Here is a 26,641-nt window from a genome sequence, read left to right on the forward strand (position 1 = left end):
AACTTGTTCTCAACCAATTCATACTCAGGAAACTAATGACTATATCTTTCAACTACTTGTCGTCTTCGATGGATCTCATGAATCTAGACAGCAAGTCTGATTTGTTAAGATCTGTCGTCGTCGTTGCCATCTCCCTCCTCCTCTGCCCTATCATTTCCATGACCACATTGTCCACCACTCCAATCGCTTCCTTCAACTTCTTCTCCGAACCAATGTTCAGTAATCATTTCAGTTTTCATATGAGCGGCAACGGTGACATTACTCATTGTACTGATAACTTGGATGCGAGGTCGAAGCTGTCTGCCAATTTGGACTCTGGGAAAGAAGGAATGAAACATTCGGTGTCTATTTCAAATGAGAATTTACATATGATGTCGAAGAAGAATTTTCTCATGATGTCATAATGTCCAACAATTTATATTGCTTGCCAGAGAGTGGAGAAAGGTGTGTCCTTGGGGTAGTTGTGGAACTTGGTGTTGAGGATGTCGTAGACGTTGTCGGGGTTGGAGGTAATGTTATCGAAGACGTGGAAGTTGATGCATCTGGTGGGTGAAGTGCAGAGGAGGCGGATGTACCAGTCACAAAGATTTAGGAAGTGTGTGGTCCATGACATGTTGAGGTAGGTGCGACACATGTGACAATTATACCATAGCTTAATCTTGGAGCTAAAGAGGAAGATGGAAAAGAAGATTGTGAACGTGAAGAAGGAGAGTATGAATGTTAGGGTTATGCGAGATATGATAAAAATTGGGGAAGAATAATGTCGTTTTTGAATAAAGGGGTCATGGATAATTTTGTTTCTTGTTAGAGTTGTCAGGGATCATTTTGTCTCCTATTAGAGTTGTCAGAGACCATTTTGTCTTCCGTTAGAGTTGACGGAACTAAAGACCTAAGTGACTGACGGAATTAATTGTTAGATACCAATCGAGTAATTAATTTTAGTTGGCGACTAAAGTATCTGGTTCAAAATTCTTTTGAGGATCAAAATAGGTATATACTCTTTCTTTTTATTATGCCACGTTAGAATTGACAATACACAAGTAAATTTTATTTATTGGATATATACTATCCAAAAAAGATAAATTATCAGGACATATAAAAGGAAGAGATATTATTTATTTAAATTTTATCGTATTAATAGACCTTTAAATACCACGATATGTATAATTATGTTCATTTTTCATTTATAAGTGTTAAATAACGTCCATTTGGAATTTAGAAAAAATGGTAGAAATGACATTGCATAACCATATCATGCACACTACAAGTCACCAAAAAAAAAAAAATATCATGCATACTTCAAATGACTATACAAAGGTAGAAATGTTAAGTTTTAGCCACGGAAAACAAGTTCAAATTGTTATTGCAATAATAATATTGCATAACCATATCATTTGTTTTTATTCTATAAATAATTGTAAGTTTAAGAAATTTGATGAGTTGGATTTTGAGCTTGAAGGTGAAAATAAATATGGAAAAGATGATGCCAAATTTTGCAAAAGTATGAAAAGTGTTTTTAGATAATAACTATTTAAGCTTTATATGAAATGAAATATTAGTTTCAAAATATGTAGTGTCCCAAAAAAACAAAGGATCTAAGTTCCTTTTTTTTTTCCTCTCCTTGATATTTGTTCTTTTTCTTCTTCTTTTGCCATGATTTCTTTCCTTTACTATTGCTGTGCTTTCATCTTCTCTTCTTTATATTCTGTTATTTATAAAAATAAAAAATTTATGTTCTTTCAAATATTGATGTTTCATCCCCAAAAATATTTGTTATAAGAATGTTCTCTGTTTGGTTTTATAGTCTCTCCATTTCTGTTATATTTTTAAAAAATATATAACTTTTTGAAAAATTGTGATTAAAAATTGATTATCAAAACATTTATTTACCCAATATTTAATACAATTGTTATAGTGTATGCTAATTGAAAGTTATTTTATTTTTATTTACAAAATATAACTACTACAACTTTTAGAAACTATCTTTGATAAACTACTTTTGAAAAAAAAAAAAACCAAATTTTACCAAATCTATATCCAGGGACGGATCCAGGAATGTTATCATGGGGGGGCCAATAATATATATATAATATAAAAAAATATATGCAAATAAATTATAATGTAAGATGCATTACAAAAATATACTGATAGAGAACATATATTTAAAGTGCAAAAAAAGTGTACTTTTTACTAACGAAGTGGTACACGTCGATTCTTCATATCATAAAATTCATCGATAATAGAATCTGTGTCAAATCTTTCAGCAATCTTCTTCTCAATGTAAATCAAAAGACAATTAGCAAGCAATTCATCTTCCATTTTGTTTCTGAGTCTATTCTTCACAATATTCATAGCAGAGAAAGATCTCTCAGTTGTAGCAGTTGAAACAGGGAGAGTTAATACCAAGCGAATCAAACGATCAATCAAAGGGTATGTTAAAGACTTTCCTGTCTTCGTTAATCCTTGACATAACTCCGAAATTGTGCACAAGTTAGTTAATTCAACATGATTAGGAACATCAAGTTCATAATGTTGAGCTTGCATTCTAATGTGAAATTTCTCTTGGTCACTGAAGTCACCTGGATAAAACCGTTCTACTAATTCACATACTTTGTTGACACTGAAGAACTTATAATTATCTCTGGGATCTAAAGTTGAGCTTAAAGTAAGCAATTCCACCATATTATCATTGAATCTTCCATTAAGCTCTTGCAATTGTGTATCAATTACAGCCAGAAATAAATTAACACGGTAATGATGCTCTACTGAAATTTGATCAACAATTTTGCGAGTTCGGCCTCTTCTAGGAATATGCAATGCATTCATATCAGGAACTTCAACTTCATGTTTCTCACAAAATAATATTACTTCTTTTATGAAAGCCTCCCAACTTGATTCTCTCATTCTTTGGATTAAAGTCTTCGTAGTAGAAACCAGAGTTAAAGCATTCAATATGTCTTGATTTTTTCGTTGCAAAGCTTGACAAAGATCATGACTAACTTCCAAAATATTTCTCATCAAATGCAAAACAAAGACAAATTCAAAGGATGTGATAGCATCATAAGCAGCACTAGCATCACCACGAGTGGAGAAATTACCTTCTTCGGTGCTTTTTTCAAGAACTTCACAAGTAGCATCAAACATGCATAACAAGCTACGTACAGAATTCAAATGAGACCCCCATCTAGTATCTCCAGCTCTTTGCAAAGTACCAATTTGATTAAGTCCACTTCCTGTCACAATTTGATCATTGGCAATTAAGTTTGCAACATTATTTGCTTGAGCAACCCTTAACTGATCATGACGTTTAGGAGAAACAGTCACAACATTCACAATTAGTGTAAGTTTTGAAAAGAATTGATGAACATAACAAACTTCTTTGGCTGCAGAAACAAGTGCTAATTGTAATCGATGAGCAAGACAATGAATGTAATAAGCAAAAGGGCAATCTTTCAAAAATAGAGCTTGCAATCCATTCCATTCACCACGCATATTACTAGCTCCATCGTACCCTTGTCCCCTAATATTTTGGACATCAAGATTATGACGAGAAAGAACTGATGAAATTTCTGTTTTCAATGTCAAAGAACATGTATCAGAAACATGTATAAGATCAAAAAATCTTTCTTGAACACAACCGTGCTTGTCTACAAATCTCAAAACCACAGACATTTGTTCTCGCTTTGACTCATCTCTTGCTTCATCAATAATTATACAAAATTTAGAATCACCAATTTCTTCTCGAATTGTTGCACGCACTTTTCTAGCAAAGATATGCAATATATCTTTTTGAACACTGGGAGATATATATTGAGCATTTCCAGGAGCATTTTCAAGGACAACATTATGAACATTCTGATTACAGGAGGCTAAAAGCTTAATTAACTCAATAAAATTCCCCCTATTCAAAGATCCAGGACTTTCATCATCGCCTCTAAATGCACATGCTTGAAATGCAAGCCATCGAATAGCATTAATAGATGTCTTCAACCTTAAACGGTTATTTGCAATAGTTTCATCACTATGCCTATCAAGAACTTTGTCTATATGCTTAGATTGAGCCATTAAATCATCACAAGATTTCACACATAAATTATGGGGAGAATTAGGAATAGAACCCTCGTGACATACAAATGCACAATTTACCCCATTATTTACTTTCTTCCAGTTACTAAATCCTAACTCTGAAAATGCATTTTTTCCATCATTGCGAGCACCATAATGTTTACCAAACAAGTAGCAAGGCAAACAATAAGCAGCATCTTTTTCTGGTGAATATTCTAACCAACTTGGAAATTTCTTAAACCAAGAAGATTGAAAATATCGACGGTGATTGTTATTACCAGAAGCTGGATAGCTAATATTTGTTGGTTGGTATGGCCCAGCTATTATGTATGCTCTACGAATTTTATCACGTTCATTGACATTATACTGCCAAATTGGACGTCGCTTTCCTGGATCCCTTTCTAGTAAAGAGATATCAACATCTCTTTCTAATCTTGGTACTTTGGTTTCATGTTGATATGTATTTTGAGTAAGATTAGAGAGCTCACTTACTTGACCTTCTTGTGAAATAGGATTAGAGGGTTGACTTGTTTGAACTCCAACATTATCAATAACCTTTCTCTTAAAAATTGCATCAATTTTACTTTGCTTTTTCATCATAAAATGTTCTAATTTCTTTTTACCTGAAAAAAAAAACTCAAATAATTATATACTTACATGAATAAACAAAGTCTAAGTATATTTTATTAATTAAATATCAATAATAATAATTTTCATTAAATCACTATCAATTTCATTAAAAAATAAAATAAAAAAATAAGAGAGAATAAATCTTAAAAATAAGTCAATAATTTGCCTATGTAATGTAAATACAAAAGAATAAAATTAAATTATTTCATAATAAAACAATGTACTTTATTAATTAATAATTTTATGTAATTATATAAAAGAATTGAAAAATAAAATAAATACCTTGAGTCCTTGACTTCACTAAAGACTGGCAATGGACAATGGCAGTGTCGCAGTGATATGACCTACTAAGAACTGAGGACGGCGCGTGTTACGGTGTTAGGAAATAAAAGGATTAGAAAAGAATAGAAAAAGTGAAGAAACAGAATTAGTTTTAGGGATTTTTTTAAATTTTAATGTTTTATTTATGTTAGGTTGGGCTTCTAACTAGTGACTACTATTTTTTTTTTTTAAAAGCTGGGGGGGCCCAGGCCTCTACTTGCCCCCCCATGTATCCGTCCCTGTCTATATCCTTAGTTCTACCACCTTCACTTAAGAATTTTATTTAGTATTTTTCTGAATAGTTGAAATATCATTTTTCTTTTAGAAAAGGCAATTCAAAGACACACTAGACTTTTTATTATTCAAAAAATGTTTTTATTATTTTATTAAATTTATGAAAAATACTGCGTATTAATCTTTACAAGAAATATGTATACAAAAATACATATTTAACATTTAAAAGAATTTTATCATGCTATAATAAATAATTTTATTATTAATTATTCTTAAGTTTGATTATTTTACTTCTTTATTATGATATGTTTAATTTTATTATGATATGTTTAATTTTTTGTTGATTGATTATTTAATTGAAATACACACACAATATATATATATATATATATTAATTGGTATTTTTTTACGCATAACGTTTTTTAATCTTTTATTTACAGCAAACACCCACTAAAATGGATAGAATTCACCCCCTAGTTGGATAACGATAATTACGGATTTTTTATTTAAATTATTTAAATATTTTATTTATTAAAATATGCACGCATAATATATATATATATATATATATATATATATATATATATATATATATAGGATGCACAGAACAAAAGACAAATAAATACATCTTAAAAAAAATTTAAATGTATCGGGTTATGTTATATTTGCGTAGATATACATATTTAATATTCAGAATAAAGCAAAAAAAAATTAACCTAGTGTATTTGAAATACGTTATGATCTGATTTAATCTTTTTATTTATCTAATATTATTTAAATAATTTAAAATTTTAAAATTATACAATTTTAAATTTAAAATTTAAGTTAATACAAATAAACGTACTCATATTTAAAAAAATTAAAAATAATTAGATAATACTTATCTATTTTCAATGAATTATAGTTCAAATGGCAGAATCTTCTCATATTCACTTAAGAGGTTGTGGGTTCGAGTCTTTTTATCTTTGATATAAAAAAAATATAAATTTTAAAATAAATTTTTTTATAATTTTAAAATTTTAAATTATTTGAATAAAATTAAATGAAATAGAAAAATAAAAATAAACCAACACAATATTTGATAAAAAATATAAATTTTAAAATAAATTTTTTTATAATTTTAAAATTTTAAATTATTTGAATAAAATTAGATGAAATAGAAAAATAAAAATAAACCAACACAATATGATACAAAATATTATTTAAACTTATCAAGTCCTAAGTTAATTTTACATATATTTTGAATGTATTTAAAATTTAAAATTATTAATTTTTTAGTTTAAAAGCTTTAAACTATTTTTTTTCAAAATTGAATATATAATCATAATTAACTGAATATAATAATATGAATAAATTTATTTGTCCTGAATTAAATTAAATTATTAATTTAAATTATATTTATCAAAATTTTAAATTAAAAATTTGTAATTTTAAAATTTTAAACTATCGATATGTAATATATCCCATATGCACTCACATTTTTTTAAGATGTTATACATTTCAAGTATATAGTATCAAATCTCTGTAGCTATTTGAATATTTGTTTTTTACTGTGAGTATTCAATAACAATATAAAAATATAAATACATTTATTATAAACTAATGAGTTATAATTGAAATAGTATAATCTCCTCATATTCATTTAAAGAAATTGTGAGTTCGACTTTCTATCTTTTTTGTAAAAAAAAAAAAAAAAACTTATCATAACAATATAAAAACATAAATAAAATATTTTGTTACAAATAAAAACAAATCCTAATCACTTATCATAATTTTTTTTCGAATTAAAAAAAAGAAACCAGAGGAAAAAAAAAAGAAAGAATAAAAAAAACGAATAATATATCGCGCAGTCCCTGTGGCTGTTTGTGATGTTACACACCCAAACCCTCACCCCTCTTCTCTCTCTTTCTCTTTCTCTTTCTCTTTCTCGTTCGGACTCTCTCCTCTTGTGTTCTATCTATCTAATCTTATACCCTGCAATTAGCAAACCCTACACACCTGTCTCTCTCTGAATCTCGGAACCCTAGCTCCTCCCATTCCCTTCGCCCTTCGCCCTTCGCCTTCCAAACCACTCGTCACAATCTTCTTCATCTTCTTAATCTTCATCTTCGTCTTCATACTCTTCTTCTCTTTCTCGTTCTTCTTCCGTTCTTTCTGGATCTCTCTGTTCACCTTCGAATTCCACCAATTTCAAGCTCCACCAAACATGGGCGACGGCAAGGTCAATCTCCCCGACGATCTCTTCTCCTCCAAGCCCTCCGATTCCAAAGGTCTGATCGATTTTCCGCTTCCAACGCTTCTATTTTTTTATTTTCTCGATTTTTTCCGTTGTTTTTACTTTTAGGGCTTTCCCTTTCCATTTTCATTTTCCTCTAAATCGCTTTCAAATGCTCGCTTCTCGTTTCGTTTTTGCAATAATTGTTCGCTCTCTCTCTGTCTTGATCCGTTGAATCTCAATCCCTGATTCGTTCTCTCTGTCAATCGCATGCTCAACACGCATGTTCCTTCTTGGTTAATTGATAATGGATACCTGATTTTGAATGTTGTTTTGTGTGTTTTTTTGGGGTTGACTTTACTGTGGAATGAAGATTGATCTACATTTTCTCTTTATTTTTATTTGTTTATATATTTATTTTTGGTTCTTGGTTCCTGTCAATGCTTTAGCTAGTGCGAGTGGGTTCTGTGTTGTTTTCTCTGAAGCTGTGTTGGGATGGATGGAGTGAGATTTCTTATTAATCTGAATCCGGAAATTTGTTCTATATATTTTGTTAAAAATAGTAAGCTGATTTAACTGGGTTTGAGGGGGAGGGGGTTGTCTTCTCCAGATGTTGAGGGTTGATTTGATTTGCTTGTTCACTATTTTATCTGTATTATGTAATTTGCCAGCTGTGGTGGACGATATAGATCGCGTCATTGCTTGTTGCTAAGTTGAATGAGATAGTTAACATTCGCTTTTTTGATTGTGTTAGATGAAGCATCCGCAGCACATGGCACGGAGAAAGGGATTGCTGGGCTACTTGATGATTCGAAAGGTAAGATGTTGATATATGTCAGAATTGAAGTTAAAGCTAACAGCTAGTTGAGTTGCCCTCATTTATACATTGTGTGGTAGCTGTTGGTGTTGACACAAAGCTGGTTTCACTTTCAGATCAAGTTTCATCGGACAGCAGCATCCCATTATCCCCGCAGTGGCTTTATTCCAAACCTGTTGACTCAAAAGCAACTGCCAACCCAGTGGGGGTATGTAATACTCACTGCTTCTTTGGATTTGAATTTCATGGTGTAGATTCGTTTTTCCTCTGGTAAAATATATTGCTATCTGGTGGAGTTTGCTGTTGCTTTGCTTTATCATGTTGGAGAGTAAAGAATAAACATGTCAGTTTTGTTCACGGAAATATTTTTTCTCCCCTCGGTCACATTGAATTTTATAACATTGCATTTTCTTGTATTGTTTTGTAAATTGATCTTATCTATTATGCAATTTATTGTACATCAAGGGGTCAAGGGGGAATGTATAGTAGAGCTGTGGCTGGTAGTTTGACATGTGTCTGTATGGTATTTGTAAGAGCATCAGAGTGGTTAAGTGATGAATAAGTGGTCTTTTCAATAATTCAATCACAAAATATTTGAAGAAAAATATGATTTTCTCTTTTGGATTTTCCTGCCTAGTGTAAAAGGTTTTGTATCTGTTGTGTCTTTTGAAGGCAAAATGGATTGTTAGTCAATCTCAAGACCCTGTTTGATTTTTTATTCAATGTAACAGCTAAGCTTTTGTTTTCATTTTGACCTGGTATGAATGTTGAAAGACAAAGCAATGGTGATGTGTCTTAATTCTTAAGATTTTTCAGATTCTCCAATTATTTTCTTTGGCTGATGAGGCAGTTTCTCAAATTCTTATTGAAAATGATTGCGTGTTCAATTATCATATCAAGAATTGTTGTGTTATATATTTGTAAAGAGTGATATTTCTATATTAGAAAATAATAACATAACGGGATCTTTGGTGCCCCTTTGGGGGGGGGGGGGAGGACGAGCTCTTGTTTGTTTCTTTGCTTAATCATATCAAATCTGTTGGTTACCGTTTCAATTTATGGGCTAGTGTTAGAATATTTTGTATGCATATGCTTTTTCAGTTGAATTGGAGTCTTTATTCCCATTGTATTTTTGTTTAAAAACTTGTTTCTTTTAAATTTGTGACTTTCAAAGGATTTGCATCATCACAAAATTTATATAGATATATCGGTGCTTTTGGTTCTTTGCCACAGGCGAACCCCACTGATCCCATACTGAAAGATAGTTGGCGTTTGGAGGGTTCTCAAGACAAGAAAGATTGGAGGAGGACTGCTCCAGATGTTGACATAAGTCGTCGCTGGCGTGAGGAGGAGAGAGAAACAAGCTTGCTTGGGAGAAGGGATCGCAGAAAAGAAGAGCGTCGTACGGAGATTACGTCAACCTCAGAGAACCGATCCTTGCCTGCTGATCGCTGGCATGATGGTCGTGGTTCTGGTCATGACTCTCGGAGAGAGAACAAGTGGTCATCAAGATGGGGTCCTGAAGACAAAGAAAAGGATTCTCGAATTGAGAAAAGGAATGATGTTGAGAAGGAAGATGGTCATGCAGAGAAACAATCTTCTGGTGTTAGCAATCGACAAGGGTCTGATCGTGACACAGATTCTCGTGATAAATGGAGACCACGTCATCGATTGGAAGCTCAAGCAGCTGGTGTGGCCACATACCGTGCTGCACCTGGATTTGGGATGGATAAAGGACGTACAGAGGGAACAAATGTGCGATTTTCACCTGGAAGAGGAAGGGCAAATATAAATGGAAATCTGCAAATTGGAAGGCCTCCCTTGGGCTCTAGTGTGGGCTCTGCACTTGTGGATAAGAATAGAACTATACTGGGGAAGTCTAGCCTTGGTGTCGAGTCATATTACTATCCCAGGGGTAAGATTCTTGACATATATCGCAAGCAAAAGATTGATCCAACTTTTGACAGTATGCCTCCTGAGTTGGAGCATACTTCACCCATAACTCAACTGGATTCTGTAGAGCCATTAGCATTTGTTGCTCCTGCTGCTGAAGAAGAGGTATAATGAACAGACGAGTTGAATGGTCAATGTTATTATGCTATCATTTTGTCTTCTTTCTACCTCAAGTATTCAGCATTGATAGTTATTTGTGTATTCCTTTCAGGCTGTCCTTAAGGATATATGGAATGGAAAAATTACTAGTAGTGAAGTTTCGGGATACTCATTTAGAGGAAAGGATGGAGGGTTGAATGATGATATTTCAGGTTGCAAGTTTTCTGTGTAATGTGTATTATAGTTTGGTCAAATAATCTTCTAATCTTAATTTCCCCCACTCTCCCTGATTATGGTCCCTCTTGACTTATTTCAGGTCCTGGTACAGCCTTAAGTGAAAGAAAACAAACTTTAATTGACGGTGGTGGAAAGGTTATCTCGGGAATTGAAATCTCAAATGATTCTGATCAAATTGTTGGCTCATTTAGAAATGCAGTTAATGGTGAGAAAATAGTATTTGATTTTATATTTATATGCTATTGATTTATTAAGTTGAAATTAAGATCTTCTGTTTTCTATACATATAATGGATTAATGATGGTTACAAGTCACTATTGTTTTTCAGATGTTGCAACTTTCCAACTAGGCAAGCAGAAACATATGTCATCAGCTGTTGTGCATGGGAGAGAGGAGAATTCTGACAACAATAACAGGGAGGGAAGTATCACCATAAACAAAGTTGTTGAATCAGAAACCTTCGATGGCGATAAGGGGCATACCAATCATGGTGTTGATTCATTTTCTGCATCAGAACTCAATAATAACCTGCCTGATGCATTTGGATTTTCGCCTCTTGAGCAAAATCCAAGTATTAATCAACAGGACCTGAAATTTAATGAGAATGCATATTCTTATGAAATTGCTGCTGTTCCTGAGGAGTTAAGTTTGTGCTATCTGGACCCTCAAGGGGCAATTCAAGGACCATTTCTTGGGATTGATATAATTTTGTGGTTTGAACAAGGGTTTTTTGGGTTGGACTTACCAGTTCGCTTGTCAGATGCACCTGAAGGTTCACCTTTTCAAGAACTTGGTGATGTCATGCCTCACCTGAAAGGAAAATCAGGATTCAGTTCTGGTACGAACCTGGTGGCTCAATCAGAATCATCAGATGCCATTCAAAGGAACCTAAAAGTAGATGTGCCTAATTTTGACTTCAATGGGTCAGCTGTTAATGATGATCAACTTTGGTCTTTATCCCGTCCGGATGTTAGCGCGTGTGTTGGTGTTCAGTCTCAAATACGTAGTCAAAATTATCGCTCTGAGGTCCAATTTTCTGACGATCAGTCGTTCAGTAATATTGTTGCGCCAGAGGAGGGTAATATAATGCTTTTCCATCTGCCATTGTCACTTATTTGATATTTACTATTCTGCTTATGAAATTTGTGTCTTCATGTTACATATGTATTTGATTCTAATTCTAATATCTATTTATATATGCTTCTTTGTAGATATTTCATTATCTAAATTTGCTGGAAGCAGCAATGACAACCCTTTGATGAGGCCTGTGGATGTTGCTTCTTCATATCCTCATCCTAACAAACCTGTCAACAATGATGTTTTGGGGAGTGATGCTCATAATGAGGCTGATAAGTTGCATCCATTTGGTTTATTGATGTCTGAACTCAGAGATGGTACTCATTTAAGGCGTGCACAATCTTCCAATAGTTCTTTGAGATTGGGCGATCAGGGTCACTTTGTAGATCCATTAATTGATCGGGATGCTCCTTTTGCTGATCAAAGCTCTATTGGGGGAATGATTAATCAGTCATCTCTCCGGGATACATGGCCTGATGAATATGGGATGAATAGGCCTTTTAACCCTAATATGCATGTAGGTTCATTGGAAGACCAGTTCATGTCCCATGTGGGGCAACATTTTAATAATTTTGATGCATCCGAGCGTATGATACTGCAGAAGCTGCAGAAGGAACGCTTGCAGCAGCAGGCTACTGTATCTAATCATTTTCCTGCACATCTTACTGGGTCTGATTTAGAGAGATTTCCAGGTTTTCCTCACACTCAGAGCAAAAACCCCAATATCCAGCAAATGATGCAGAACTCGGGGTCAGACTTTGAACGTCTTCTGGAACTTCAGATCCAGCAACGCCAACTTGAGCTTCAACAGCAACAAGATATGCATCATCAACAACTGCTTCAACAGCATATGAAGCTACAACCCCAGCAACAGGCCCAAGTTCAGCAAATGCTGCTTGAACAGCTTTTGCATCAACAAATCTCTGATCCCAATTTTGGGCAGTCAAAGCATGATCTTTCTAGGGATAACATGATGGATCAGGTACAATTGAGGAGATTTCTGAATGACATGCAGCAGAATTCACATTCTTTAAGACACATTGATCCATCAGTGGAACAGATTATTCAAGCAAATATGGGCCTCAATGCTGTCCAAGGGAGGCAAGCTGATTTATCAGACCTTTTGTTGCAAGCGAGGCATGGGAGTATCTTGCCTTCTGAGCAACAGCTTCATTTTCAGCAAGATCAGCTGCAGGCACAGCACCAGATGTCAATGGCTCTTAGACAGCAGCTAGGATTGGAAGGGGAAAGACATTTTGGTAGGTCTTGGTCAATCAATGAAACAGGGCAGTTGGTAAGAAATCCACCAACCCATCAACTGGGTCATTCAGCAGGATTTAATGTTTCAGATATCCACAACCAGCAACAGAGGCTTTTAGCACAAGAGGAGCAATTAAATTATCTAGGAAGGAATCTTCCTGAGCAGAATCAGAGAGGGTTCTTTGATACTAATCCCATGATGTTTGAGAGGTCTGCACCTATTTCTGTCCATGGAAGGGAGTTACAAGATCGTCGTCGTTATATGCACCCAACTGATCCACTGGGTTCTTTATCTTCTCACCACCTACAATCATCTGATGATATTTATGGTCATCACTCAGATGCATTCAAGAGTTCCCTCTCTGGCAACAACGGACATGTTGAGAACAGCTGGATTGACCCACGGATGCAGCTGCAACACCTTGAAGCTATGAGGCAGAGGAGGGAGTTAGGGGATACCATTGTATCAACAGATTTGAACATTTCTGCATCTATGGGAGCTCATGAAGAGAGTTCAGCACATGGTTATATGGACATACTTAATCAAAAACTGGGCCTTCATTCTGCCCAACCTTCAACTGTTGATAAGTGGCATCCTCTTTCATCAATAAGTCATGAAAAATCTTGGCAAGTGTCTGAGGCTGGCTCAATAATCCATCCTTTTGAGATTCCACCGGATCAGCAAGTCCATATTAATGATCCATTTTTAGAAATGGCTTCGAGTGCTAAATCCAATTCCCTACTGAATGATCATTTAGCCAACATGCACATTACTGAGCAATACAATAATATAGGGAATACTGAGAGAATGCCTCTTCGGTCTAGATCTGGATCATTACTGGAAGAGCAATCTCTGTTATCTGGTAATAAGGATACTTTAAATCCCAATTACAGAATTCCTCTCATGATGGGTAAATCTATGGAAAAAGATTTACTTGAGTTGGAGACAAATAAGGGGCAGAGGCATGAATTTGTAGGTGGCACAATGAGCAAGTCTATTCCTGGGATGTTAGACTTGTCCGATCAAGTGGAGAGTACGATGAATTCCATGGAACTGCCTGTTATGGCCCATAGTAGACATAGCTCACTAAGCAGTGCAGGTAATATATATTGCAAATGCATAAATGCTTTTTTTTTATTTGTTTTGTGCTTTTATATAATAGTTGAATATACTATATGGTACTATGCAGGAGGTGATGGGGGCTCATTTGGTCGTGATATGGGTTTGAATAACTCACGTGCAGATGAGGTTTCTAGTGACAGGTAACAATATTCTTAGAATATTTATGCTTTGGCTCAAGTTTTAATTAGTTGTACACTAGTAAATGTTTTGATCTGTCTGCTGGCTTTCTATAAGAAGCTTTCAATTATTTTATCTGAATCGCAGCTTGTTGAAAAATGGTATCTTGGATGTATCTGATGCTCATGTCTGTCATCCTCTATCTTAACTGAATGCATTGGTATAAATGGTTTAATCGCCACAGAAAATGCTGGTTATAACTGATGTAAGTTTGATTTGTTGTTGATTTTCAGAATCGCTAGTTCAACGAAACAGTTTGATAATGCTTTCCATAAGCGACCCCATGTATCTCGTGTTTTATCCTCCCCTGATGTTCAGTCAGACCAACCAACTGGATCCCATACTAACCCGAACAATATAATGAATGCTGCATCTGGTGAAGGTATGTAATTTTCAACTGCCTACATTTCCTTTCTGTTTTTAATATCTTGGCTCAATGAAAATACATTTGTTGTAGGACGACGAGAACCATCTGGAAATTCGTCAATGAGTAGCATGATGGATGCTCAGGCTTCTGCAAAGAAAGAAGTTCGATTTAGAACTTCTTCCTTCAGTGAAGGTGCTGTGGCGGAAACATCTTTTATAGACATGCTTAAAAAGCCTGTTCTTCCTGAGGTGGATGCACATGCAGCCAGTGGAGGTGCCACCGAGCCATCTGATGGTGGGTTCCAGGCAGCGCGAAGCGGCAAGAAGAAAGGAAAGAAAGGGAAGCAGATTGATCCTTCTCTACTTGGTTTCAAGGTCTCCAGCAACCGGATCATGATGGGTGAGATTCAACGCCCTGATGATTGATACTTTATTGCTTGCAGATGTAGATTAGTTTGTAAATTTTTTCAATTCTATTTTCTTCGAAATAGTTTTTCCTTTCTTTTTTTATTTGGGAGGGGTTTTTAGGGTTTAATGGTGTACAGGCCGTTATATAGCATAGCTATAATATTCAATACATCTGTTTTTACGATAGGTGCAATAGATATTTGTATTTGAAATCCCGTTTGGCGATGACTAGTGTGTACAGTCTCTGATGAGTGTATATTCGAGGAAGCTATGCATTCTCGTATGACGGATGGTTCAGCGATTTTTGCGGGACAGTAGAATTAATGACAACTAATTACTTTCTTAATCCCCTTATTTTTTCTTTTCGCGGCGGATCGTTTATTTACTTGCTATAGTTTTTCTTAGTTTCAGTACAATGTAAGTCACAATTATGTTCAATTTTAAGCCATTGTCAGTGCCAAATGAATAATGTAATAGTCGATTGTTCATAGGATTTTTTAGATTTGTTATTGTATAATGTTTGTAACTTGTAAATTAATGTTATCTGAAATAAAATTAATGATGTTCGTATTCGCATATGAAAGGATTGCACTGCATACTCGGTTGGGGGCAGAAATCCTAAAACGTATATTCTATCTATCTATCCTATCCTTTTATCGCCTAATAAAGCCACACATTATTTAAACAGAAGAGTAATAAGACTATAAGGTAGTGTTTGGTGGAGAGATAGAGACGGAAAGACTGAGACTCAGACTAAGAGATAGAGATTTAAATAAATCTTAGTATTCTGTTTAGTGCAAAATGGGAGATAGAAATTAAAACAAGAATGAAATTCTAATTTAATTTGCACAAAGGATAAAATTGGAATTAATTGATTGAAATGAGGGTATTTTAGGTATAAAATGTTATTAAAGTTTCAGTCTTCATCTTTAAAAATTAAATTTTAGTCCTCTGTGTCCTTATTTTTTGGAAGTACTGAAATACTGAAATTTTGGAGACAAAAACAGAAATTTTAGTACTAGTCTCTGCACTAACAAACATGATATTGAGTCTTAATCTCTCATTTTCTGTCTCAATACCTCAAAACAAATGCTACCTAAGAATACTAAGATCCTTTAAAAATTTTACGATGAATTTGTAGGTCCTTGAAAGAAAAATAAATACCAAATAAATATTGGACAATTTATAATGGCTTATAGGTTTTCGAAGAACAAAAGTACTCAGTCAGATATAATATTAGACATAATTTATTATTAAAAGATTAGATGATAAAAAAAAGCCTGCTATTTTGGTACATCTTTTTTTCTTTTTCTTTTTGTTTTGTTTTAATTTTTGTTTTTGTTTGTTTCTCATTTTTTTGCCAATATTGATCTTATACTAAAAGTCTAGTAGTTATTTCTGTGCTCTCAACCTACCTCTAGCTAGTTAAAATTTCTTTCCAAACAAGGTTGCTGTAATCCCAGAATTCAACCACCATAATCATCTATGTACACATCCTTCAAGATGTCCTTTATTTGGGAAATTAAAGTCTTGTATTTTTTGCAGTAACTGTAATATTGGCTCCGGAAATGTAGCAGAAGAAATAAAAGCTAAAAGTCCAGCACATATATCTTGCAACATTAAAGGTGACTTTTGCTGAACCCACTTCAGGTGCTCAATGGCTATTGGAATTTCTTTTGCCTCAGCCGAACATTTCAGCAAAACTACATGGGCCTCTGTGTTTCCTATATCATTATTGAGGCTGCAAAGTAGTTTGGAAGCATCCATAAGATAACCTGCATGGAAAAGAAATAAAATATGAGCATATGTTTATGATGGAGCAAAGCTTACAAAGTACAAGCCAGGCTTTCAATTGTGAACTTCCATTGGGCACCATAGAACATTGTTAAGTAAGAAATATCTGTGCAATTGAATAGTACCTTTCTTGCATAGTGATGATACAAATGAGCTTACTATATCTCTTGCAAGGATAATGTCCTGTTTTACATGCTTGTTATAGAGCTCAAAAGCTGCTTCAAGTTTGTCCTCATAACAAAGCCCTTCAAGAAGAGAGGTGTAACTTGTGTGATCAGGTGTTAACCCTTTGTCCAACATGTGCTGAAAGAGCTTGTAACCCTCTTCAGTTTGTCCCACTTCAGAGAACTTCTTTATCAGAATATTGTAGGTCTTCAAGTTCCCAGAACATCCACATGAAAACATCTCATCCCAAAGCTTCCTTGCTGGGCGCAGCAGATCCTCCTTGCAACACGCTTCCATCACATAATTATAAGATGACACATTAGGAATGATCCGTTTCTTCTTCATCTTTTGGAGAACAGCGTAGCCCTCTTTCACTCTTCCAGCTTCGCACAAGAACGACACCATCACATTGTAACCCTCCACATCTTTGAAGTAGTTATGAGAATCCAGAACTCGGAGCACCTCTAACATCTCATCTACCTTCCCATGCCTAAACAGATTTCTACTCAAATTGCTAATAGTCAAAATGGTAGGAAACCTCCCTTTACGAATCATGAACTCAAAAAAGATAATTGTAGCTTCAGCATCAATACTCGAAACTGATCCAATTAAGGCATTGAGAAGATCATCATCAATGGGAAAATTAGCACCAACAATGATCTCCCCGAGTTCTTTCACCACATTAATCCGCCCCTCAGAAACCAATTCAAGTATCAAGTCCTTGTAATCACCAATCCTCGGTGCCACCCCTAACTTCCTCTTCATCTTCAAAACCTTCACTTCCTCAGCCACATCTCGCATTCTTCGCAGTGCCGAGGCAACAACCCAATAAGCAATGAAGTCAGGTTTCCATCCCTTGCCCCTCAGCTCACCTAACATCCCTAAGGCCTCGGACACCCTGCCGGCACGACACAACCCATGAACAACCAAAACTGCCACAACCGACCCATTAATCCCCAAACAGCAATCCTTAACCTTATCCAAAACAGCTAAAACTCTATCTAAACAACCCTCTTCACAAACCCTCCACACAAACACCCCAAAACCCATGGTACTCAAAGGGGCACCCCTAACAGTCATTTCATCAAACACCTTGTACGCACTGTCCAAGTACCCAGCAGAAGCAAGTGCAGCCAGTAACCTATTACATGTGGCGCCACCCAATTCGTTGGCAAGAGTAGAAAATTCCCTAAACATAGAGAATGCATTATGAATCTTGTTCGTTGCAAGAAGAGAGGAAATGGCGGAGCGGAGAATGGAGCTATGGAGGGGGAAGTTAAGGGCTTTGGCTTGGTTGAGGAGCGAAAGGACGGAGTTTTGGTGGTGTTGGGAGTGGGAGTTGGAGAGGGAGGAGAGGAGAGAGTGGAAGGTGGAGGGAGTGTGGGCGAAGTTGGGCTGGTTAGAGGCCCAATTGAAGAAGCCCAATGCGAGGGAGTGGTGGCGGAGAAGGAAGGGGTTGATGACAGCGGAGACGAGAGGAGGCGATAGGTGGTGGCGGCAGCGGAGAGCATGGAGGATGTGCTCCAGGGAGGGAGTCCATGAGTGGCGGGTGGGTGATGAGGCTGAGATCAGAGCTCTGCTTATTCGAACTGCCAGGTCTCGCGCCTCCCGATTCATCACTAAATTTGGTCATCAAGAATCAAGACGGGGTCCTGAAGACAGAGAAAAAGGAATGATGTTGAGAAGGAAGATGCTCATGCAGAAAAGAATGATGTTAAGGGTTTGTTGGTGGCCATGCATAGTTATCAGAATCGAACCGATCAGACTATTGGGTCACTAAATTATCGGTTCAACTGATGGGTCATTGGTTGAACCGATTGACCTAGTCTCACTTAAATAATTAGTTGTCCACAGATTAATCAAGAAAAAAAAACCCCCTAAAATTGAAGTTTATAATGCAAAGGCTGAAATTATGATTTTTTTTTTTTACATGAACATTCCTCTAGAAAAATTTTAAGTCACACTCATAGTAAAAATTTCTCATTGATTTCTTTTATATACTTCAAACGCTCGTAAATGATCCAACATGGGAAGGTGAGTTCTTAGGCAATCATACATCCGAAACAATATCATCACAGCAGAACAAAAACAAAACCAGCACCCAAAATCTTATTGTTATCCAAGATCAATTCCACAAAATAGAACACAAAACTACGCAGACTTACAAAACACATCAACATCAAGATATGCTACATCTCCCAGAAACTATGATATATGAGCTCGAAATCATATGGCATAAAACCCCAAACATAATCAACATCTCAACCATTATTGGTACAGCTTCTCAGTCTCCTATCCTCTATATCATATTCCCACTTTTCATTGAGACCCCCACTTCCATTTAATTTCATTAAAAACCCCTATCATAATCGGCACTCGACACCTTATTTTTAATGCAATCAACACCCTCCATTGTTCCTTCTTCTCCTCTTTGACTTGTGGTCAATAAATAGAACAAATTACCGAGGTTCTAAAAACCGGACCGGTCATCGAACAGCTCTAATTACTGGTTCACTGGTTCAACCGGTTCAATCGTAGTTCAACCAAAAAAACCGTTTTATAATAAACACCTGATTCTATAAAAATTCAATGAATAAAGCAACTGGTTCTAAACACTCTTCTGCTGCATTTTTTTACTTAAAAAGGGGATCATAAACAACTAGTTCTATGAATAAACAAACTACAATAATATGCAATACCAAAAATAGGCCAATGATGAAATAATAAAGGGTTTCTCTCTTCAATTCTATGTTCAAGCTTGTAGCAGGCCAGAATCAACAGAGTAATACAGTTGAAATAGTCTTCCTTCTTAATTCTTATATACATCAAAGAATTTCCTACAAAATGAAAATTGAACACAACACGCAGCCTTAAAACAAAAACAAAACAACACTCAGAAATCAATCACCTCTTCCAAACACAGCCTTAAATCAGAACAACATTCAGAGTATGAGCATTGATCACAAAATTGATTTCTGAAACAAAACAAAAACAGCAGAACAACGTTCAGAGTTTGAGCATTGATCACAAAATATTGATTTCTGAAACAAAACAAACACAGCAAACCCAGCAGAACAGCATTCAGAGTTTGAGCACTGATCACAAAAAAATTGATTTCTGAAACAAAACAAACAATCAACAAAACAATGAAAACAGATTTTTTTCCCTTCGGAAGAAGAAAACAATGAAAGCATGAAGCATATAATAAATCAATGATCACCAATATCCAGCAATAATCTCAAAGACAACAATAAATACACAACAACAATTTAGCAAATAAACAAGAACAAGACCTAAATAGAAAATCCAACAAATTAAATCGCAGCAACCTAACAATTTAGCAAATTAAAACAACAGCAGCCAAACAATTTAGCAAATTATTAACTTAACAAGTTCAAGAACAGAAAATCACAACAAAAACAGAAAAAAATAATTAAAAATAACAGAAGAACAACAGAACAACACCACAAGAACAATTAGCAAATTCAAGTGGAATCATCATGCTAATAGGTTTTCTGCAAAGCTGCTGTTTGTGCAGTTAAAATTTCCTAATTACTAAGATCCAATTATTCTAATTTCACATGCAGTCAACTTACTAAGTTTCTAAAAGCTAGAAATTATAAAACCAACGAGAGAAATATGGTTAAAGCATTTCATCAAACATGTCGAGTGCGGTAAAAGTAAAACGAAATAAGAGAATTCAAAGCTTAATATCAATGTGATAGAGAAGAGAGCATAACTATTGTATACTTTAATTCAGTCTATGAAAAAAATCCAAACCACTACCAAATCAAATAGTTACTTATTGTAATAGAAATCAGAAGTTGCAGAGTTTGAAGGAGAGTATTAGTGTTGTGGTGTATTGTCTGGTGGCGGGTTTAGGGAACTCACGGCGGCGACAAAAGGAGCAGCTCGACGGCTAGGTGGAGCGCGCGGGTTGGTCGCAGAGTTTGAAGCAGAGCAACGTGGCTTCCAGACGAACGCGAATGCGAACTCGAACGGTGAACGGCGAGTGACGCGAACGGTGAACGGCGAAGAACGCGAACGAAGACGACGGTTGAACGGCAAACAAACGGCGGCGGAAATGCGGCTGAGTAGACAAAGACGACGGACGCCGAGCTCGAGGAAGCAGCTGCGATCGGTGACAGCGAACAGGGGTTGAAGACTTGGAGCACGAGGGAAGCTAGATAGACGGACGGTGCAGTATGCCACTCCTCGCGGCGGTGGTGTAGGCTTACAGGGCTAGGGTTTTTCGTCTGAGTTTCTGTGATTTCTTTCTGAATGAAAGAAAGAAAGGGAGAAAGAAACGAAGGAGCTTCCGGTTTTTTCTTAACCGGCCAGGTCTCGTTTGGTTCGACCGACCGGTTCTATTCCGGTTCAACAGTTGTTCATCAGTTTTTTGATCAATGGTTTTATGTCTGACCAGATCATTAATATTATCGGTTTGTAGTTAGACCATTTCGACCGGTCAGTTTGGTCCGATTTTCAGAACATGCAAATTACACCCACCATTCTGATATGAAACCCTTAATTGCTACCCACAGTTCATCCTTCGTGACCATATACATCATTATTCATAAACTCTTTAGGTTAACCATTCAAAACGCCTCCAAATTATTCAAATATTGATAAAAATAATTTAAAAACGCGACAAAATGTCCAACAATAAATATATATTAGTGTTAATTTGGATGTCAAAATATTTTTTGTAGGTACTCACTTAGCTTGTGTTTAAAAAAATCGACGTATAACTAATTTAGAAATAACAACGAAATTTGGGTAGACTTTTGAGAGTCTTTTGCCTCTAAATATTTTATAATTATTTTTTCTAAAAGTACGTGCCACCGGCACAAGCTTATAGAGCAAAAGTCAATCTCCTACTTTTTAATAAGAGTGAACTACCAACTCGGCCCTATCCATTTCTTAAAATGACAATGTGACCCTTCATAATAAAAATGATCCACTTCAGTCCCTGTCTTCTATTTTCATGATACAACGCGGTTCCTGTGGATGTTTCTCCGTTGACGTGTTAGGTTCAGAAATAGACAGGGGCCTAATTATCTCTAAATTCAAATTGGTTAGCGGTTTATTTGTCCTTATTCGCTACAAGAAAAACACTCGTTCAGGTACACTTGAAAAGTGTAGCCAAAAATGAAAAAAAAATTATGCCTTAGGTGAAGGTTACGTTTTTTAGGCTTCAGAGACTTTTTGTGAGGGATACCTACACCAGTGTTGCCTATTCTCAAAGGCTACACTTTTCTATATCAAATGTTACACTTTTAGCCTTTGAGAATATGATGCATTTTTTAAGTGATGCTGTTTAGGACCAAATGTTACGCTTTTTAGCACTAATAGTTACCAGAATTCAAAAGAATAGGCTATACTTTACAAGGCTACTACATCACTTTGTAAACATAACAAATAGTATACCTATAGCTACTCTATGTAAGTATAGCCTCTTGTCCCTCATATTTTTTTAATTTCTGTTTATATATATATATATATATATATATATATAAATATATAAACAGATATTTATAATAATCTTTTTATCTAAAATCTAATATTTGGAAATATAATTATATATATAATCCTATATTTTTAATTAAATTAATTAATTATTATAAAATAAAAATAAATACATAATAATACCATACAATAATTTTTAAATAATAAAAATTATCCTTAAACAAAATATATTTATATAATGAACTAAAAATATTGGGATAATAATAATTGAGTATTCATACATCTCACACTAAAATAAGTATACTCATATCAAAATATGCATGAGACCACTTAGAGCTTACAACTAATAAACTAAGAAAAATAAAAAATATTATATCATACAAATGTATCTTCTAATTAAAGATATTTTTAAATTTAAATAATTTATTAATTAATTTGTACTTATTATACTATATATTCAATAAAATATTGAAAAAAGAATATTAATATAATAATAAAAAAATAATTTGAAAAAAATATTGTTTAAAGAATAAGGACAAATAAATTCTAACCAATTTGAATTTAGAGACAATTATGCCTCTGTCCATTTCTAAACCTGACACGTCAACGTTTTCCATTTAGAGTTGACGAAGAAACACCAACAGAGACCGCGTTGTGTCACGGAAGTAGATAACAGGGATCGAAGTTGATCGTTTTTATTATGAGGAGTCGCGTTGTCATTCTGAGAAATGGAGATGGATCGGGTTGGTAGTTTACTCTTTTAACAAAAGCAACTGTGGCGGGTAAAAATGGCTTTATAAAATAAAAATGGCTTTTGATGGTATATTATTGGATTAACTATAAAAATGTCTCTGAATTATTCAAACGCTAACAAAAATGCACTCGAATTTTACCATCGACAAAAATACCTTTAAATAATTTTAAAATGCGACAAAAATGTCCAAGAGTAAATATATATTTTCAAAAAATGCCTTATAGATTGACTTTTGATGTAATTTTTTGTAATCATAATTAAAAAAATGAGATATTATTATTCTTACAATTTGGTGATTTTTTTCTAAGTATATATTTTTTTTATGATTTTTTAAAAGTATTATTAGTTGTTAACAAAAAAATTACAATATATATATATATATATATATATATATATATATATATATATATATATATACTTAATAAAAAATCACAAATTTTAAAGATAATAATATCTCATTTTTTTAATCATGCTTACAAAAAATTGTATCAAAATTCAATCTCTAATGTATTTTTTGAGAAATACATATTTAATGTTAGATAATCTTGCAAAAAAAAAAACTAACATTAAATATGTATTTATCAAAAAATACATTAGAGATTGAATTTTGATGAGATTTTTTGCAAGAATGATTAGAAAAATGAGATATTATTATTTTTAAAATTTGGTAATTTTTTATTAAGTATATATTATTTTGTGATTTTTTAAAAATATTATTGGTTGTTAACAAAAAATTATAAAAAAAGTATACTTAACGAAAAATCACCAAATTTTAAGTATAATAATATCTTATTTTTATAATCATACTTGCAAAAAATTATATCAAAATTAAATATCTAAGGTATTTTTTGAAAAAATATATTTACTGTTGGATATTTTTGTTGTATTTTAAAATTATTTAAAGACATTTTTGTCAATAATAAAATTTGAGTATATTTTTATCCGCGTTTAAATTTAAATAATTTAAGAACATTTTTAGTAGTTAACCCAACTCTTTATCCCACAAACATAGAATACCTTCAGCATTACTTAGTGATCCCCCTTCCCATTTTAGGTCATTTTCAGTTTTTCACCCCATAACATACACACCAAACTCCTATCCAACGCCTCTTGATCAAATACTCATAAACCATAACAAACAATGAAGACCTAATAACACCACACTACATCTATAACAAACAAGACCAAATCGAACTAAATAACAACACACAAACAACACATAATAACCGAATAAAAAAAACAACAAACTCAGATAAAATACACAAATTAAATCAGTTAGTTTTACATATAAATACAATTTATCTAAACCTATTATAAATTAAATCAATAATCAACATTCTTACAAAACCACAAAACATCATCTACATAAAACAAATCAACCCCAAGCAGCATTAATCACCCATTAACCAGCCATAACCATGAAAAAAGCAACCACAATCATAAAAAAAAATAGCAAAAATCAACCATTAACCATTTTTTTTTGGTGACTAACCATTAACCATTTAAACCTACATTAAAAGATATGAACAACAAAAATCACTCAAATTATTAAAAATTAATATAAAATAATTTTAAAAAATTAAAAAAACTCACCAGGGATGGTTGACGCCTTGACCGCAGGAAGAGAAGCGAGCCACCACGAAGCACAGACCGGTGAGGTGACGCAGTGAAGGCGCAGGAGATGGCGAATGTAGTGAAGGTGCATGAACGACGCGACGCAGACGGATGCGACAGACGCGGACGGAGGTACAAACGACGCAACAGCAGGGAAGGGCAGGAGCTGGCGGACGCAGAGTTGCCGGCGACGAGATGGTGACCGTGCGATGAGAGGGAGAAGGTTAAGGCACCGCGTTGAGCTTCCGCCGTTTGGCCCGTTTCAGACTCTGAGAGTGAGAGAGTGAGTGGGTTGGGGAAGGGAGGGAGATCGTTCGTTGGAATATGGTTCTTTTCTTTCCTTCTAAAAATTGAACCCGTTTGGGTTTCACAAACTTTCGGTTCACCAGTTTTTACCAAAACCTTTTGGGTCAAATCGGTTTTTATCGGTTCTTTTCTTTATCCAATCTTATGTTCTGCTCGGACTGATTCTGTGGTCGGTTCACTAATTTTTTGATCTGGTCAGTTGGATTGGTTTGATTTTTATAACTACCTTAAATGCACAAAATAAGATTTAAACTATTGATACTTGTTTAAGTAGGCGAGTGAATTAACCACTCGATCAATCCACCTTGGTTGACTCCCTTAGATATTCAATTACTATTTAATTTTTCTTTTTTGAATTTACGGGCTTTATAAGTTTGGTCTATTCGAATTTTAAGGTCTTCCCTTTAGTATATGGGCAAAAAAAAAAAAATCTAAAAAAATCATCTCAAATGAGTAACTCCACAAAATACAAGAAAATAGATGATAAGCAATTGTTAGGTGCTGACCATCGCTGAGAAGTTGGACTTTACATCCAAATTTTCAGAATCTGTTAAATACGAGTTGGAAGAATAGCAATAGTTCTCTACCTATTTCTTTAGACATTTTCAAGAAAGACCTTAGTGATTGGAATAAGAATTGCTTTAACAATATCTTCAAGAGCAAAAGAAGAATCTTAAATAGGATAGAGGAGATTCAAAGAAGCTGTGAATACGGAAAAAAATTCTACCTAGATGAGTTAGAGTTTAGCTTAAATAAAGAGCTGAATGACATATTAGGCAAATAAAAAATCTTTTGTACCAAGTTCTATCACACCAAAGTCATAGTTAGGAAAGGAAAAAACAGAATTTTCAAACTTAAAAGCAACTAATGGAGGTTGGATAACAGAAGGGGAGGAGATCAGAAACCACATAGTCAATTATTTCAAGAATTTGTACCAAGAAGAAGTAACAATTGTTCCTTTTGGATTAATCCACTACTCACTTCCTAATTTTAGTTCCTATAATTGCAGGAGACTCATAGTCGCACCGAATGAGAATGAAATTAAGAATGCTCTCTTTAACATAGGATCACTTAAAGTACCTAGAAGTGATGGGTTTCTGGCATTGACATTAAAAAAAAACTGAGACATCATGAAGGAAAAAGTGTGTGACTTCATCCAAAAATGTTAGAATGAACTTGAACATATCAAACAAGCCAATTCAACCCTATCGCTCTTATCCCGAAGCTCAAGAATCCTGAATTCATCAACCAATTTAGACCCATTGGGTTATGCAATGTTAACTACAAGATTTTGACCAATATTTTAGTTGATAGAATTAATCCTCATCTGAACGAGAGGATCATAGTTCTCTAATCTAGCTTTATATTAGGAGAAAAATCCATGACAACATCATCATAGCTAAGGAGCTTATGCAAACCATGAAAAAGATGAAAGAAAAAAAAAGATTCATGGCAATTAGAATAGACTTTGAAAAGGCATACGATAGACTAAATTGGGAGTTCATGAAAGTAAGCATGGAAGACTTCAAGCTTTCAGAGAAGATAGTCAATGTTACC

General features: G+C 34.4%; 3 protein-coding genes across 5 annotated transcripts; 1 reads left to right on the forward strand and 2 right to left on the reverse strand.

Annotated features, from left to right (window-relative positions):
- Positions 1 to 1,252: 1,252 nt before the first annotated feature.
- LOC112757585 (uncharacterized) lies at positions 1,253 to 7,341 on the reverse strand. Its single transcript, XM_025806141.1, has 3 exons — positions 7,249 to 7,341; positions 2,404 to 4,626; positions 1,253 to 1,261 (listed from the first exon to the last, which is right to left on the reverse strand). Exons 1-3 carry the CDS (start codon positions 7,339 to 7,341, stop codon positions 1,253 to 1,255), a joined length of 2,325 nt encoding a protein of 774 aa, XP_025661926.1.
- Positions 7,068 to 15,328, forward strand: LOC112755056 (uncharacterized). Its single transcript, XM_025802946.2, has 11 exons — positions 7,068 to 7,520; positions 8,220 to 8,282; positions 8,399 to 8,490; positions 9,516 to 10,340; positions 10,447 to 10,546; positions 10,651 to 10,776; positions 10,900 to 11,649; positions 11,783 to 14,008; positions 14,099 to 14,171; positions 14,442 to 14,590; positions 14,666 to 15,328. The coding sequence occupies exons 1-11, from the start codon at positions 7,457 to 7,459 to the stop codon at positions 14,998 to 15,000; spliced, it is 4,803 nt and encodes a 1,600-aa protein (XP_025658731.1). The 5' UTR covers positions 7,068 to 7,456; the 3' UTR covers positions 15,001 to 15,328.
- Positions 15,329 to 16,430: 1,102 nt separating this feature from the next.
- On the reverse strand, positions 16,431 to 25,075 carry LOC112755057 (pentatricopeptide repeat-containing protein At5g14080). Of its 3 annotated transcripts, XM_025802948.3 has the most exons (4): positions 20,833 to 21,239; positions 19,850 to 19,916; positions 16,902 to 18,593; positions 16,431 to 16,757 (listed from the first exon to the last, which is right to left on the reverse strand). In XM_025802948.3, the coding sequence occupies exons 3-4, from the start codon at positions 18,556 to 18,558 to the stop codon at positions 16,462 to 16,464; spliced, it is 1,953 nt and encodes a 650-aa protein (XP_025658733.1). In that variant the 5' UTR covers positions 18,559 to 18,593; positions 19,850 to 19,916; positions 20,833 to 21,239; the 3' UTR covers positions 16,431 to 16,461. The 3 variants fall into 3 exon arrangements, with proteins under 3 accessions (XP_025658733.1, XP_072077329.1, XP_025658732.1); XM_072221228.1 differs by lacking the exons at positions 19,850 to 19,916; positions 20,833 to 21,239 and adding an exon at positions 24,758 to 25,075; XM_025802947.3 differs by lacking the exon at positions 19,850 to 19,916 and having other exon boundaries at positions 20,833 to 21,241.
- Positions 25,076 to 26,641: the final 1,566 nt, after the last annotated feature.

The sequence above is a fragment of the Arachis hypogaea genome, chromosome 16 (genome assembly GCF_003086295.3).
Source record: "Arachis hypogaea cultivar Tifrunner chromosome 16, arahy.Tifrunner.gnm2.J5K5, whole genome shotgun sequence".
NCBI classification, from domain to species: Eukaryota; Viridiplantae; Streptophyta; class Magnoliopsida; order Fabales; family Fabaceae; genus Arachis; species Arachis hypogaea.

Excerpts from the sequence above, each read along its gene's own strand:
- LOC112755056 (XM_025802946.2), top strand. The coding sequence starts at position 7,457 with ATGGGCGACGGCAAGGTCAATCTCCCCGACGATCTCTTCTCCTCCAAG. Across the intron at positions 8,491-9,515 it reads CAACTGCCAACCCAGTGGGG|GCGAACCCCACTGATCCCAT; the intron begins GTATGTAATACT and ends TCTTTGCCACAG. Across the intron at positions 10,547-10,650 it reads GTTGAATGATGATATTTCAG|GTCCTGGTACAGCCTTAAGT; the intron begins GTTGCAAGTTTT and ends GACTTATTTCAG.
- LOC112755057 (XM_072221228.1), bottom strand. The coding sequence starts at position 18,558 with ATGAATCGGGAGGCGCGAGACCTGGCAGTTCGAATAAGCAGAGCTCTG. Across the intron at positions 16,758-16,901 it reads ATCATCACTATGCAAGAAAG|GTTATCTTATGGATGCTTCC; the intron begins GTACTATTCAAT and ends TTTTCCATGCAG.
- LOC112757585 (XM_025806141.1), bottom strand. The coding sequence starts at position 7,341 with ATGAAGAAGATTGTGACGAGTGGTTTGGAAGGCGAAGGGCGAAGGGCG. Across the intron at positions 4,627-7,248 it reads CGAGATTCAGAGAGAGACAG|AGAAAGGTTATTGATAATGT; the intron begins GTGTGTAGGGTT and ends GCAATTTTTAAG.